Source organism: Phaethon aethereus (assembly GCF_964289735.1).
Source record: "Phaethon aethereus genome assembly, chromosome: Z".
NCBI lineage: Eukaryota > Metazoa > Chordata > Aves > Phaethontiformes > Phaethontidae > Phaethon > Phaethon aethereus.
In genome coordinates, this window is record NC_138577.1 from 45,676,963 (window position 1) to 45,693,507 (window position 16,545).

Sequence of the window (16,545 nt, forward strand, 5' to 3'; positions counted from 1 at the left end):
CTACTACTTTGTAGCCACTTGGGAAACTGAGGTTGGACATGGAGAGAATTTTTTATCCAGAAGAGGACTGCAAGCACAGGAACAGATTGCCCAGAATCGTGATGTTAACTCTGCCTTCAGGGATTTTCACAATCTGGCTAGCCAAACCCACAGCTAACCTCGTCTAGGGCTGGCAGCAGTCCAGCTCCGCCTTGGTGCTTGGGAGGTTGGACAAAACCACTTCCAGAAATCCTTCTTGCAAACAACTTTATGTCATTCTCTCTAACCAGCCAAAATGTTTTGCTCAACAAGGTTTAGACAAACATATTTCACTTCATTTACTACAGGCCAAGACTGCAGAGCTGGTCAAACGCTGTGGTTCAAGAGACACACATACAGCACTGAGCCTCAGTCTAAGCCCTACAATTTAACAGAAGTTAATAACACTGAAGGAGCAATATTCTGGAATGTAAGTAACAGCTTATAATCGTGACCTTCTCATTGTGAGAAAATGCAAATGCCTACATATTGTTAAGCTTACACTTCAGAAACCAAGCACTGGATCATCTCCCCCTCTCCTCCCTCCTGCTGCAGGAAGAACTACCTGCAATTACAACTCACATGACTTCTACTTCCGTTTCACTCCTTTGGAGAGAGAGAAGCTTTTACACACAAAGAAGACAGAAGAGGCCCTCATTAAGGCCCTCAGTTAAGTGTGGTTTTCTCCTCAGAGAAGCTAATTACAGCTGTAATTTTCTTGTTTAATTAATACAGGGTTAATGGTAACCAATACATAAGTGACCAGGCATGTTCCTGGTACACCTGTACCTCCTTCATTGACTGCCACCTGCTCCAGGTAAGTCTCAGGACTACAGCAAGGTCTCTTGTACTGCGAGGTGGGAAGATGCTACAACCCTAAAGTCTCCTGCATGGAACAAGGTAGCATGTGAAGATTCCCTTAGTACTTCAGAAGGGACACCAAACAGGTTTCCTGTTGTAAGGCTAAAGTACAATACAGTGAGTGTTAAGAACAAGCTTTCAGATAGTTACCTGAGAATTAGCTGCTCTGGTCTAGAGGTTTGAAAGGGTGCCTAAAAACACTGCTCTTCCTACTTTAAAACTGGTGTTTTGTTTTTTTTTGGTTTGGTTTTTTTTTTTAATTATGAACCATCCTGTTTCTAATAACTCCACATTATATAAAACTGATAACAGAACACAGGCTATACAGTGTTCAGATACAGTGCTGATAAAATGCAGTAACAGCTGCTAGTCATATGGGTTTCCAATCAGGCCATAAAACTTTATCCAAGGTTGATTTACTGAGCTAGGTTTCAGCCTGGAGATGTTTTGTTAATATACACAGAAAAGACTGAAATGGTTTGATGGCTCTGAAGGGGCCCTATCCCATTCCCACCAAAATTAATGAAAGCTGAGAATTGGATCATGATTGTTAACTGGAGAAATGCCTACAATTTTTACTACACTATAGGACTGTTGGGAACTATTATAAGCAGTAACAACTCAGCTTTTAGAGACGCTGACACCTAAAGCTACCACCCACTAGCGAGTTTCTCAGAATTTTCCTAAAATCAGGCAAAGGAATTCTCAGTAAGGTAAGTCGTTGCTGTTCATTTCAGGGACTTCTTTTAGTGAACAGGTTATACAGATGCTTGTGCATATGCAGTAATTCTTTCACCTGCAGGTTTAAAACTTAAAAAACGCATAAAGGAATATCCATTAAAACAGACTCCTCCCTACTATTACAATCCCTCAGTGTCTGAATGGAAGACATTTGAAAAACAAGGTGAACATTACAACCCATATCTCTCTGTAGTACTAATAATGATCTAGTCTAAACAAACAGACAGGTATTGGATCATTAATTCATCTCAATAATCCTACATTTCACAGGTATTCTAGTCTCTCTGGAATTTTGAATGGTAATGGTCCATGCAAATGTTCTTTTTACTTCTGAGCTGTTTAGGATCAGATGTAAAGTCTACTTCTTAATTCTGAATCAAACCTCAACTCCCAAATTTAAATAAATCCTAAATCAATAACTTTTGCAAAATTATGCCAGAACCCCATGCACCTGCCACTGTCCTATCCCAACAGAGACTGTTTTGCTTCATACTCTCAACTTAAGAGTTTACCTGAATCTAGGCAACTTTTTAACAGTTCAGGGTTTTGTTGGAAAATGTTTCATCAACATATAACTTAAGGCCTTCAAAAAACTAGATAAGCAGATATGAACAAAAAGAGATTAAATTAATTAAGTTGTAAATTTCTCTTTTCCTATGAGTGATATATGACATTATCATGTTCCGTATGTAAGAAATATTGAGCCCATAAAGAAACAAGCAGGTAAAGAAGATAAAATATATTACGATATTGTATGCAGTGGTTACTGTAACATTGATTCTGACTTCACTTCATTGACTTATATTACTTAAGAAAAGTGAAACCAGAGCCTATGGGGCACAGCAAGTGCATAAATATAAATGAGTAGAAAGTAGAGTCTGGATTTGTAACACGATGTGCAATTTCTAAATACACAAATGTATAAATCCATAATGAAAAGAATACATTATTGAAATCCTTTTTTTCTTTTTTTAAATACACTAGTTATTTAGGTCAGGAAAAGTATCTGTCATTTAAACATTGCAACAGTTTTTCATGAGTGCCGATTTTTTGACAGGTGTCCCAGCCAGGCTGGTTACTGACTGCGTATCATCTTGATTATCACTTCGTTTTCGCACTTCACTGTAAAAAAAACAACAAAAAATGCACTCAATTAATATCTTTCTATTCGTGTCCACTGTTTGTTTCTCCCAGTATATCTTACAGAGCTCACCATCATCAGTTTTGCATGGTTAAAACTATGTTTTTAGTGTGCAGAATCAGCACGTCTCATAAATTTCCACTTTGGGAATCATATCAATATTTCTATACAAATCATAGTGATAGAAATATAATAATTTCTGATATGCAATAACTCCACAATGTTCTGTTCTCCCTTTCTTTTTCTTTTGATAATTTTTCTTTCATTTGTTTCCTTCAGTATATTACCATAGAAACAGAATATGTTCCTAGATGAAAGTATAAAACTAAGTAACAGCAATTTCCAGTATAAGTTTACCCTCGGAAGAAAAGCACACATTGTTGGATTTTTTATTAGAAATGCAGACTTAAAAGTTGTGTATATATGAGTGATTATTGACCTGTATTCTTACTATGGGCCCCCTAGAATGCCAAAAGCCGTCTCTAAAATTTCTTGCTTTCATATATATATATATTTATATATATATAAAAAAATTTAAGTCCTCCTCATATTAGTAAAATAAATTAATGAAGTTGCTCTCAGAACACTCTATTATTCAACATTACAGCGGCAGAAAGGAATGCTACAAAGGGGTAATAGATAAGCCTGTAAGACTATCTGCTGTAATTAAATGTTCCTTTAGAAATTTTTATTTCAAAATTAAATGCTTCTTTCAAAGAATACAAATTACTAAGACTTGAGTAAAGAAATTGCAGCCAACCATTCCAGACTAAGGTTCTGGCTAATATCAAGACCATCTGAAGATCAATGAACCTTGTGAAGAAAAATACCTTTTTTTTTTTTTTGATTCTAAAAAGAGAGGCTCCAACTGCCAGAACATTTTTTAATCCCTGAAACAGTTAAATAAAGTTATCATGTTTAAACATTAGTGATAATTTTCCAACAGTGATTAATGTTATATAACTTGCTATGTATGTTCTCTTAATTTCATAATCCACTGCTGCATTCATGGCCAGGTTCTTGGAAATAAGTCATTTAACAAATCAGCATTCTTGCTGTATCTCTGATGGATGCATTCTCCTGGAAATATGGGTGCCCTTGAAAGCCCCATGTGAAGAAGCAATGATATTCTCTAGAAAGCCAGTATTTTGCATGCAAGCCATGTTAATCAGTAGTATTTTAACACCACTGAATAATCAAATACTGACCAAATGTCAAAAAGCTAGACTACTGCATTAGGCTGCTGCAAAAATCACATTAATATGGCTTGTAATTCTGGCCTTGAGCTCCATGTATTGAATTGAAAAATCAGAGGCTGAGGATTCATCACATACTGCCAGCGCTTCAAAATCATATTGTAACCAAGAATGGTTTGGAAAGGTAGTAGAAATTTAATGTTTGTCTCGCACATTATATACCAGGCTGCTAAATGGATATAATCAGAATTTCTATCTTTAAAATAATTTAGAGAAAGAGACATAACAAAAAAAGTGGGATTAGAATGGTCAGTAATAAAACTGAATATATATTAAAATATGTGAAAGAACTAAGAATTAATTATACATAGAGTTATATGCATTTGAAATAAATTTAAGAAAGAATTAGGACAGTAAATCCATGTACCATTAAAAAATGTATTCATTCACCAACTGGTTTTTAAATAGTGAGCTCCATAACTGAGGTCTAATCTAAATATTAATTACTGAGACAGCTTTGTAGCATTTGCAAGCAAAAATGTTACTTGATTAAACTGAGAATAAATCCTGTCTTGCATTTATCTATAAAGGTTTAACATGGTATTCTTTTTTAAATCTTGTTTGTTGAATTTGATGTTGGTACTATTTTAAATGTACATGTGTGTCTTTGCATGCGTATTCACACATAATGTACTTTTTATACAAGATACTCGATACTCAGATGTGTTTATTTGAAAATAGAAATATGGCTACTTACCGAGCAAGATGAAGAACTGCTTCTACTATATTAGATCCATCTTTAGCACTTGTTTCACAGAATAGGGCGTTGTAAGTCTGAGAGTAAAAACAAAATGTTAAGCTAACTAGGATGAAATGGTTCACATCTGAATTTTTACATTCAATTACAAATGGTTTCCTCAATAACACAAAAAAGATGACGCACATTTAAATGTACTGGATTTCTTCTGACACTTCATTCTCCACTATATTCACTTCAGTACTGCAAAAATAATAGTAATTTCTTTTTAATTGTATCTTTTTTATATTCAGTATTTTCAGAATTAACAAACTGAATAAAAAATGCATCCATGTTGTGGCCATGAGGCTTAATGTCCAAACCCAATCTTGTCCACAAGACTGCAAAATAGGAAGAGAGTTGCTAGGACAGGTTACTGAATCCAGCTACTCATAAACTACAGCATCTGATATTCTGGCTTAACCAGAAATAGCATTCCATAAATGAAGGACATGATATCTGACCCAGTATAATCAATCAACTGCGCAAGCACTCAGCAACTCAAGACTTTAAAGATTCCACGTTTTTTTCAGCAAAATATGGGATACGTGCATCCCTTTTTCCCCATATAAATACATGCAAGAAACTTGTCCACGCTTCTATTTATAGCAGAGAGTTCCTTTTTTCTTTCTGCAGATGTGGCAGGAATACAACATAGTCTCTTGAAGGTGAAAATACTCCACTCAAAAGCTGGACAGATGCAAGCCAGGCGAAAAGCCTCATACGCTCACTAGTGTGCTTCATATGTGCACTGGCAATTCCTCTTTGGCAGCAGAAAAACTCAGTCTCCTAGTCCGTCCACTTTTTCACCATAAAGACTGAGAGGACTGTTCCAGCCAATAATGAAGTTCAGCTCAGTGGACACTGAGATGTGATTTAGCTCAGCAAACACCATCAAAATAGGACAGTTTTCATGAAAAGTATCCATGAATAATAATTACTAGATCTGAACAAATGACCAGCAAATTACTTTTGTGTACTAATTTCTCACATGGTTTTCAGATTAAAGTTCTTGAGACCTTTTTATACTAAAGAGATAGACTCGGACCTTACCATAGCCAGCTTTTCTCCATAGTTTATAGGCACACATTTTTGCCCTTGCTCTGTAACAGCTTGACGAAGATCTGCTTTGTTTCCCACCATCATAATTGGAATATTCTCATGAGTTGCATCCTGTAAAGAGGATTTTATTTTCTTATTGCTAGAACTCTCAGAAAACAGTACCTAGCATCGTCATTTCATACTGATTTCCTTCCCACAAAAAAGTCTTGCACTCTATCACAAAAAATGAAAAATTATGAAAGTCATGCTGAGAACTTTTCGTAAGCTAGTCGATATTTAGGTAGCCAGCTTAAACATCAGCCTGCAAAGATGTGCTTCCATTCCCGTAAACCCTGTTTCCCAACAAGGAATTTCATGTGTCAAGTTAATCTAATGGAAACAGTTACTGTATCTAAATGCTGGGTGACAAAATTACTATGGGAAAAGTGATCAACTCCTTTATCGTTATTAAAAGAAATGGATTTCAGAAGATGAATTAAAGATTTTGCTTCTCATTTTCCCTTGTATTAAACACCTCTGGTACAAGAGAAAAAGGCTTTTCATTAAACGCAAATTTGTATACAAATAAGCAAACAAGATGCAATAGTAAAAAGAAATACTGAAAATTTCACTTGGACTATAGCTAATCTACAGAATCTATCATAATGGTTTAAAATGCAGAGACTTCAAGGAATACTCAAGACATCCACAAGAGGTATCTGAAATGGGCTCTCATGTTCACTTCAAAAGGAAGTGAACAGGAAGAGTGTGATTACATGATAGCCTTTTATACAAAAAGATGTATCAGTTTTAATGCTAACTGCGTATGTCAGGATACATTTAGGACTTCCATGTAGTTTCTACTTCTATGAAAGACTGCAGTCTGGAGAATTCTAACATACAGATATTCAAATTGTATTAATAATAAGGTTAACAATGCAGTGAAACATAGTCTGTAAATTGTATTCTTACCTCGATCATATCAACCCATTCTCGCACATTAAGAAAGCTTTTTTCACATGTTACATCATATAGCAGTAAGACACCATCTGCTCTTCTGAAGTATGATTTAGCAATACTTCGGAATCTTTCAGAAAAAATAAATGCATAAGGCCACATTATCAAAAAGAATTCAATTTAACATCATCAAGAACACAGCATTACTTTATTGCACCACTGAGTAAGATTCTCTCCAGATTACGAGGTGAGTTTTCTCATAGCTTTTTTCCTAAGTAGTTCTTGAAAACTTCTCATGCAGGTCTACAAATGCTCCCTCCATAATGATCCACAGGATTCTGTCCTAAACAGCAATCAAGATTTTTTGTATCAAAACAATCTACGGTGTATCTATTCTAAATAATCTGCTTTTCACTGGATTTTTGATTAGGTGGCAAGGCTTTTTCACTTATATGTAACTTCATAAATTGAGTGGGTTACTCTGCTACATTTGAAAAAATATGAAACCAATAAACTTACTCTAGGAATGAATTCAGTTTTCCATAAACATAACACATATATTAAAATATTCTTCACTCATTTATATGGGGGAGGAGAACAATTGGGCCTCTGACTCCCTACTTCACATAATCACTCATTCAAAAAGTAAATACATACAGCCCAATACAAATCTCTGTCAATGAACAGATTAAACTAACTTCCAAGGTGTTAGATTAACCTCTTAATAAGCTCCAAAAGCTGTTAGTAACGAAGTAATGGCTCTCAAGGAAGGATGTCATAAGATTTTGAGGAAACGCTACACAATACTTTGAAGAACCTTGGATGTATATTCAGCAATCCGTACAATTTTGCCATAAGTCTTGCTAAAGTCTTTGGGAAGAAGTTTTCATACACGAAATACAATGCAAATCAGGATTTCAAGGAAAGGAGAGGAAGGTGAAGGGAAGAAAATCTCTAAGACAAAGACTGCTCAGAAATACAGGTCTGTAAGGACAAAGAAAGCAAAGACAAAAAACAGAAGAAACAATGTACATCCACTCCATCTTTTTGTATTGCAGGATAGGGGCATATGGATTTAATTAATTAATGCTGTGCTGAACCTCAACTATTTCTCTCTGCAAAGAGAGAAGATTACCTCAGGCATCACCAAAGCTAACAAACAAACATTCCACCTGTCTTGGGGCCTCAGCAGAGCAAAATCACATCTGTCTATAGACATTTACATATAACCACACTGACTTACTTACTATAGGGCCTTGTTATATTCTGCTTAGTGGAATTTTTTTCACCTAGACAAAAAAGGCAAATGTCTTTTAGAAACAAAACAATTGAAATTACATAAGTGCAGACAATCACTAACCTCTCCTGCCCAGCTGTGTCCCACAGTTGTAGCACTGTAGGTTCTCCATCAACAATTAGTCTTTTCATTTGAAAATCCACACCTGAAAAGCATAATGTGTACAGAATAAATAAAAAACATCAATAACCTTAAAAAAAACACAGAAATGAAAAGTTATGTGCCATATACAACAGCCATTTAAAAATTAATCTTTTTTAATAGATTATGAGATTTTGGTCATTCACATAGCCTTGAACTGCAGTAATCCCCTGAACGTATTTAATTTTTCTCTAGAAAACATTTAAAGAAATATTTTACCTGCACATTTTCCAAGAAACATTGATATAAATTTGGCATTATGACCTGCTTTATTTTGCTATACAGTTATATGGAAGAGAAAATGTTTTATAAAACAGACTTTGTTTCAAATGCCAAGGAGGAAAAAGATAAATTAGAACAAAAATCCTGACTCAGAGCCAATAAAACAAATATATAACTATGATTTGATTGGAAAACAAAAATTCAGTCTTTGGAATCACTGAGACAAGTTTGTTAGCTGACAGCTATAATAATATACACAATAAGCCAGTCAGAAATCCCTCCAGCTGCGTTTAAACCAAAGCTTCAATAACACTTTGAAGAAATGGAGACAAAAAATAGTATAAAAGACATCAAAAGATAGTATGAAATACAAAAGAAGGAGGAAAGAGCTGAGAAGACAAGAAAGTAATGAAAAAAGCAAAAAGAATCACACACAAATTCTAAGTTCATTATACTGAAACTCCAATTTCTGGTACTTCATGTTGTTCAGGCTTTGTGCTTTGCAAAGAGAAACTAGATTACAGCAGTACCCTATTACGCACTTCCAAACAGCAGCCAGGCACTTCTAACTTTTAGTACTCAAGTAGATCTCACAACCTAAGAAACTGCATGCGTATATTCAGGAAACCCTTGCAAGCAATCACAGAGGGTAAACTTTTCACCCACTTCTGCAGAACAACAATTAAATTCACTTTAGTATTTTAAGAACTATAACTATACCCAGGGTTGCACTGGTATTGCCTCGAAATTCATTCTTGCAAAGTCTTGTAAGGAAACTGGATTTTCCCACTGCTGCATCTCCAGCAAGAACAATCTTGTAAGCCTTCTCTGAACTGGGGTATTTCGGAGTACATTCGGTTGCATCTGACTGAAAATAAAAAGAACCCCTCTATTTCAACTCATATAAAAAATATTCTCTATATTCAACACTTTTCTTTTTCCCTCCCTAAAGAACTGGTTACCTGGGGAGTGAGAGCAGATATGTATTTCCTTGTTGAAGCAATAGAGCTGCTTCGACTCACTGGTCGTGAGGGCTTCCAGTCTAATACTGTACTGCCGTTATCAGGACTATATGCTTCTTCATCCCTGATCTCTGGAACCTGAAAGTACAAGCTAGTGTGTTAGCTCTGGTGAGAAAAGGATGCTTTTTTTGGAAAGGCACAGCTAGGACTGATTAAAACATTTGTTTTAACAGTTTCGATTAAACAGAGACAAACGACCAAATAGAGCTGTGCAATTCTAGTCAAAATACTGTGATTATTCTGTTCTTCTACACATTTGGTGTTTACTATAGCCTGCATTTGGTCCTTAAACAGGTTTCCTATTTGGTGTATTTGCTTTCCGTACAGTTTCCAGATACAGCAGATTAATTTCCATATGGAAAATTTCAGCTTAAAAAATAATTGCAATAAACAAATACTTCATTTTAAAAGCTTATTTTACAAAAACCAAGAATTTCCCTACAAGACGTTACTTTCTATGCTACTACTACTCAAGCAAAATTAAATACAGCAGAGCTGTAATCAGCACTATTCATAGCATTTTCAACTGCAAGCAGAGAGTAATGTCTCCACTAAACACAAAAGAAAGGATCAGCTCTAAAAAAACCCCTGTGTTCTGCTGTGCTTGATACTAGTCTTGCTATGTCGTCTTCAGTAAAGCTCTATGGAGAGCTTTTACTAACAATAAAAAGGACACAATAACACCTTCCTACATTTCTAAATTCTCTGAGACTTACTGTGTAAGTCAATGTATGCACTACCAGGATTCTTTTCCTCATATATGTGATTTTTTTTTAATTCACTGCCACATCATTGTAGGAGAAAGTGGACAGAAACCTATCTTACTTCTATAGTATCTGCTTGTTAATCACAAGAAAATGGGGTCCTGTTTGGATGCTGTTTAACAACCTTCAAAAACCCTGTGTACTTAAAAAATGAAGTTATTACCTCAAAAACCTATAGAAAATGCCAAAACAGACATTTTATTTTAAAGAGGATTAACTATTTATGCATTCTCAAAAAAATGTCACTAATCTTATTTAAATGCATACAACCCAAATACTTAGTTTTAACTGGCCTATGGGCAAAGATCCATTTCATTTTAAAAACAGGAACCTAATTTTGTCTCCAACCAAAGGTCATTTTCAGAGAAGGAGTAAGTATGGCACTTACATCTGTATCAGAAGCATCACCACCCAAGCTTTCTTGCATACACTGTGACCTTTGAAAAATCCTTTGATGCCTGTATTCCACTTCTGAATCATACTCATTCGAATCTCTCAGGGTAGACAAACCGCTGTCAAAACAGCTCTCAGGTAAACTGTCAACTTCACAGTTTATCCTTTGCATAGGATCACAAAGGGCTAAAGAATCATAATCTTCATCCACACAAGAAGAATGAGATGATCTAATAAGAAAATATTGGGGTGGGGAGAAATTATTCCACAATTATTTTTCCCAATAAAATCTGAGCCATTCTGGAATAGTCAATAGAGATGCTAACTATACAGTTTAAGACATATGTCAATACCTATTTTGCCTTTCTAAATAATCTCTTTTTCAACCATATCTCTTAGGATGCTCAGATTAAATTATATAATATATATTATTATATAATAATAATTTATTGATGATGACTTCTCGAGTGCTAGTAAGAATGCCTATTTATTCATACACAGAAAAAACAATTGTTTAAAAGATTCAGAAAACGGTGTGCTATGAAGACATCAAAGGCAGAAAATGATAGCTCATGATTTAGCTTATTTTGGCCTATTCTGAGACACATAAAATGACCTTGAAATACTGTATCTAATTTAAATGAATGCATTTGCTCACAGAGACACACAGGCCAATAAGTAACAGCTATGAATATAGAACAGGTGGTAACAAAGTTCAGGACATCAGTAATGGTGGAAGAAGTCACTAAAATGTGTTTTCTTACAGTCTGGTAGGCATGCAAAACTTAAGGTTTTAAATGGAAGTCCTTTCTTTCCCCTCAACCTTCCTTCAAAGGCTTTTTTTTTGTCACTTTGGATGCTGCAATATACAAAAACACTTAAATGAATGCAGCAATGACAGTATGGCTTACTGAAAAAACAAATTAGTTTTTATTTATGTAAACAAAGAAAAGAAAGATTAATAGAGTGAATCTTAAAAGAATCAATCTTTTAAAAAATTTCACTATGGCTACAATCGTTATCGTGCTCCTGCAGCAAGACAGGGACAGGCAAAAATTGAAGTGAGGTAGAAAAGGTTTCCAAGTCACAGCAGAGGAGAGAACCAGTTTGGCTCTGTCCTATTGGGAACATGAAACACTAAACTACTAGAACAGACAAGGTCAGCATCAATCCTTGTAAAGATAGTTAGCTGCCAGAGAGGCTGTGAGCTCCCAGTGCAATGGCACACCACAGAAGCGTTATAACTGGGGAGAATCACCAAATTACGAAGCTGTTACTGTCGAATATAATTCCTCCAGGCAAGTGGCCAAACAGAGGCATCACTGCCCCGTGCAACAACATCCAGAACCATCTAATTTACATCTTTTCAGGCTAATGAATAATCACATGAATGAGCATGATCTTTGCAGTGAAATATCACAGCATCCATGCTATTTGTATTCATGCACCTACTAGCCTATACCAAGTCAGTGAAATACAGAGGAAGGGTGCATGCTATAACAAAGTTAAGCTTGTCAGGCATTCCCTGAAATGAAGGTCTTTATTAGTCAATTTTCAACCTCACTGAAGCATGAATTCAATGCTGGGAATTTCATATGTGCTTAAAGCAAGTTAGACCAAGATGTATGTTACAGCTAGAAAAAAGAAAAAGTGTACCCACTAATGTAAATTGTTTAAAACATGTTAGAATGCAAACCAGTATCTCTTAATGCTGATCTGATGTCAAGAGACAGACAAAGCACTGAAAATGAACAGGTTTTGGGACATTCATACTCCTTCTGCCTTTCGATACTACTAAGTCATGCCTGTTAAGAGTACGTTTTATTCCTACCACATAAACTTTCTTCTAAAGTAGCTTGCATTTCTCACTTTTGTGGGAATGCAAGAATTGCACCATGTGGCAGGTACTAACAAATATTCACAGAGAACAACATCACTACGCCTCCTGAGAGGTTTTAGTTATCCCTTCAGAAAATTACTTATTGTAATATACAACTTAGTAATGGATGCCTCTCAAAATTTGCAGAGGGTCCAACAGATGAGAATTGGTTTTATCTCCATTCAGCAGAAGGAATCGGTTTGTGACATGCAAAACTTTACAGCCATCAAACACATCTCACATGGAGACAGCACAATAACAGTAACACTATTGAATGAGTGGGGATATTATTAGTGTGAAGCAGAAGCCACCTTAATCCCTACCAAAGATATTCATCTCTCTGGCAAAATGTTAAACACAGAATACTAAGAACTGTAACAGAGATCTCTCTAGAGTGTGAAGTACCACTGAAAGAAAAATAAGACAAAACAATCTGTCAATTGAGCAAGGACGCACATTTTTGCTGACAGTTCCATCTATTTAAAAAAAAAAAAGTGTGAAAACATAGCAAGGTCTGCAACACTTGAGGTTGGATCCAACACCCAGTGACTTCAGTGAGAGTCTCTGCAATGATCTGAGGAAGCTCTGATCAATGACCTGCATCCAGTAAATACAAAATCAAAGTAGCTCTGATCCTTTGATATTTGCACTTAAATAACTTACTGTTCTCTGTGGCTTTTACCTCATTAATATCCAAGTGCATGCACTACTCTTGCATGTCAGTGTGAGGTGAGCATGTTTATTCTTTTGAAGAATGAGGCCCACCTACCTGTGTAATAATTATTACATGAGAAAACCAGACATACAGGCTAAAGATATGACCAAAAATGTTTTATTTCCTAAGTACTAAGTAAGTTAGCTAACAGAGACCCTTGGTGGATTTTTATAGTTTCTTGGAGACAAGGAGGGGAGACTGAAAATCAAACTACAATCAAAACAGTGCAAGACCAAACAAAAGGCTGTCTAAACTCTCCATAAGTTCACGATTTGCACTAAGAGTTTTTCTGAGCTTCCTGAAGTCACTGAAAAGGTTCCTATTGACTTCAGTATACTTTGGATCATACGCTGTGTTCAAATTCCTTCTGAATCAGACAGAACTACTCTCTCTGTTATTTGATAATATTTGCTCTTCTGAGACAAGTGTGATGCCCTAGTCTTTTTAAACTTAATAAAAGCAAACATGGCTCACCTGTCATACCGTGGGTTTAGAGGAGACTGTCCACCATTAAATTTAGGACTGCTTCTAGAAATGGTACTTCCTGGTGAGGTGTTTGCTAACCGCTGAGACAGATACATAACAAATGCATGATAAGTCTGATGAATACAGTGTAAGCATCTAGGTTTGTCATGAAAAAAGTGTACAGCATCAAAATTACTACTGTGTAATTACTACTACTGTGTAATTATATTTTTATATATATTCAACTACTTCTTTTAAATTAAGCCTCATGCTTTATATAGGACTGGATGTCAAAAGGCCCATTACATATAGCATTTTGGCTCCGCTAGTGCTTTAATACTGAACTTGCTAGTCACACTCAACCACAAAAGACACTGGAAATTCCAAGACAATAATTTCATTGACTACATCTGAAGTCTTTGAAATGCTAAAATTTGAAAAGTAGTATTTAGAAAAATTTGCTACTAGAGGGAAAAGGGATATGTCACTGGCTGAGCTAGTTTCAGCAGAGATACCTCCTAGTTCTTGAGTGACATAGTAGAGAGGAGAGATCTCACCTGATAGCACGTGACAAAGTTTTTTTGTATGTTCTGCACATTTATTCACTGGGAACAGTTTCCTCTGTCTTCCCTTGCTTATGCTTCAAGGCACGGCAGAAGGAAATGGTATCTCTTGTTGCATCTGCAGTGAACCTCTGGTAGCCAGTACCAGCAAAAGGCACTCACATTCATTGGTATGGTATGTTGGAAACAGGCAATGACCCCTGTTTTCCTCCTTCCTGGCCAGTATTGTCTCTGTGGACCCATTATTCTGGCCTCATCCTTCTAAAACAGTTAATTGCTTTCCTGATGGTGTAAGGGCTTGCCTGATCATTAGTTCTGGAGTTTAGCAGGTTTCCCAATATTGCAAAATGACAGTGTAGAGTGGATTTTTTGTAACTTTCAAGCCTTCCCTTCACTGGTTTGGAGGATGTTGGCTTGCATCTTGTTACAATGGATCCTGGTACAGTTGTGATAGCCCAAAAGGGTCTAAGGTCCCTGATATTTGTTTTCCCAGTGACTTGCCTGGACAAAAGTTCAAATTAGTTTAAGACCTTGCTACTAAAAGAAAGCATTTTTCTGAAAAAGTGTGTTTTCAATGGTAGGGCACTCCCATATAGACAGTACAAACATATTCCCTTCAGGGCAAGAGAAACTGATTTATTCACCTTGTCAGACGTATTTGGCAATAGCATATATAAAAAAATCTCCGCTTTCCAAAGCACCTCACAAAGAAGTTGTGCTCTAACAAAACTCCGTTATTTCACAATACACAAGTAAAATCTAACAAAATTCAACTACACAAGTGTATTCCCAGAGTGATTCTACTGAAAAAAATAAATTTTGTGGGTAGCCACTGAAGTACAAACAAATTTGCGTCTGGTGTGTTAATTCTTAAACCTTCTAGCACAACATAACAAAACTATAAATACATACCAATGATTTGTTGTACTTGCTGAAACTGTTTTCAAGTGCACTCCTTAAACCATCATTGCTGTCATGTAGTTTTCTATTAGCTGACCTAATAGAAGGTCACAGGAAACATAGTTTAACTTGCAAGAGTAAAGAAAATATTAAAAATTATGTAACATCACAAAGAAAAATTGAAAAAATATATATTAAAAAAACCCTTTTATTTTTCTTTAGATGACCACTAACGAGTGATGTGGGACTAGAAATGTGTTGTCATATACTCAAACTCATGTACAAATGATTGTGTGTGAAAAAAGCACTGTGAAGTTTAGCCTCCAGCAGCAGCCTAGAAAACCTTGTTTCACTCCTGTGGCATGGTCTGTGGTCAGCTGAGGAGAAAAAGACACAGAAAAAAACAGCGACGGGGCAGTAAACTGGTACAGCCATTTTGAAATACAAAGTGACTACCCTTTACATATTGCTGAGACAACTCTAAGGACAGTTGTGATTCAGCTGCTTGAAAGAAAGAATATGTTTAGGATAGGATAAAGGATAAAGAAATTAACTAAAAATAAAAAAAAATATTCATTGTGATCCTCCTTGAAAGCAAAAATCTGTGCGCCCCTTGTATAATACTGCACACACTTAGTACTTTCCAGATAACGATAAGACAGGGAGATACTGGACAAGTGAAGTCAATAAAAAAAGGAGCCAAGTAATTTTTATAATAGCATGGATAAAATCAAATCTTGTTCATCTTATCATAAAGAAATGAAAGTCAGTGAGGCTAAGAAAAAAAAGAAAAAACAATGAAGGGTTAGTGGCTTAGTAGTTACACAATACCAAATACTAAATTCAAGAAGTTGCCGGATCTGTTCGATAAATATTTAATACCTTCGGGCCGCCTAAGTCAGTGGAGAGGTCTGCCTAAAAATAAATAGGTCCACATAACAAGCATTGAGAAAAAAATAGAGATAGTTTTAGAAGGCATAAACATAGCATGGATAGACTGCGAAAAACTTGTGTGTGTAGAAATCACCTGCTGCACAATTACATTAAGCTCGAAATAAGAATCTGGAAGGCAACTAATGCCATTCCAAACGGATCCAGCCTTCTGAAATCAAAGTTTTCAAGAAACAGGATCTGATATGTCTCTTTATCTTTGAGAAAAAGAGAAGAACAAACAAAAACATCAGTGAGAAACACAAAACTTAGATGCCACAGTAGTAACTGTTGTCACATGAGTATTTGACTTCAGTACACAGGAACACAAACTTAGGATGAAATGATACAAGATTAGCATAGTACCTTTTACAATAATTGAGGTCATTTCAGTATTTTTACTTGGTATTTTTTCCCAAATCTCATTCCAGTCTTTTGCATACAAAAATATTTACCCCTGAATATGTTGGAACAAAGTTTGTTAATAAAAACCTGAATTACTA

General features: G+C 35.6%; 1 protein-coding gene across 1 annotated transcript in view; it reads right to left on the reverse strand.

Annotated features, from left to right (window-relative positions):
- Positions 1–2,633: 2,633 nt before the first annotated feature.
- Positions 2,634–16,545, reverse strand: part of RASEF (RAS and EF-hand domain containing) — a gene marked incomplete at both ends in the record, with an annotated part of 30,087 nt that continues 16,175 nt past the window's right edge. Inside the window, 11 exons of the mRNA XM_082012764.1 lie at positions 2,634–2,742; positions 4,715–4,791; positions 5,807–5,926; positions 6,767–6,881; positions 8,112–8,193; positions 9,132–9,279; positions 9,374–9,511; positions 10,586–10,820; positions 13,659–13,750; positions 14,375–14,473; positions 15,125–15,209. Of these exons, the coding sequence (XP_081868890.1) occupies positions 2,634–2,742; positions 4,715–4,791; positions 5,807–5,926; positions 6,767–6,881; positions 8,112–8,193; positions 9,132–9,279; positions 9,374–9,511; positions 10,586–10,820; positions 13,659–13,750; positions 14,375–14,473; positions 15,125–15,209 (1,300 nt within the window). The remainder of the gene's footprint in view (positions 2,743–4,714; positions 4,792–5,806; positions 5,927–6,766; positions 6,882–8,111; positions 8,194–9,131; positions 9,280–9,373; positions 9,512–10,585; positions 10,821–13,658; positions 13,751–14,374; positions 14,474–15,124; positions 15,210–16,545) is intronic.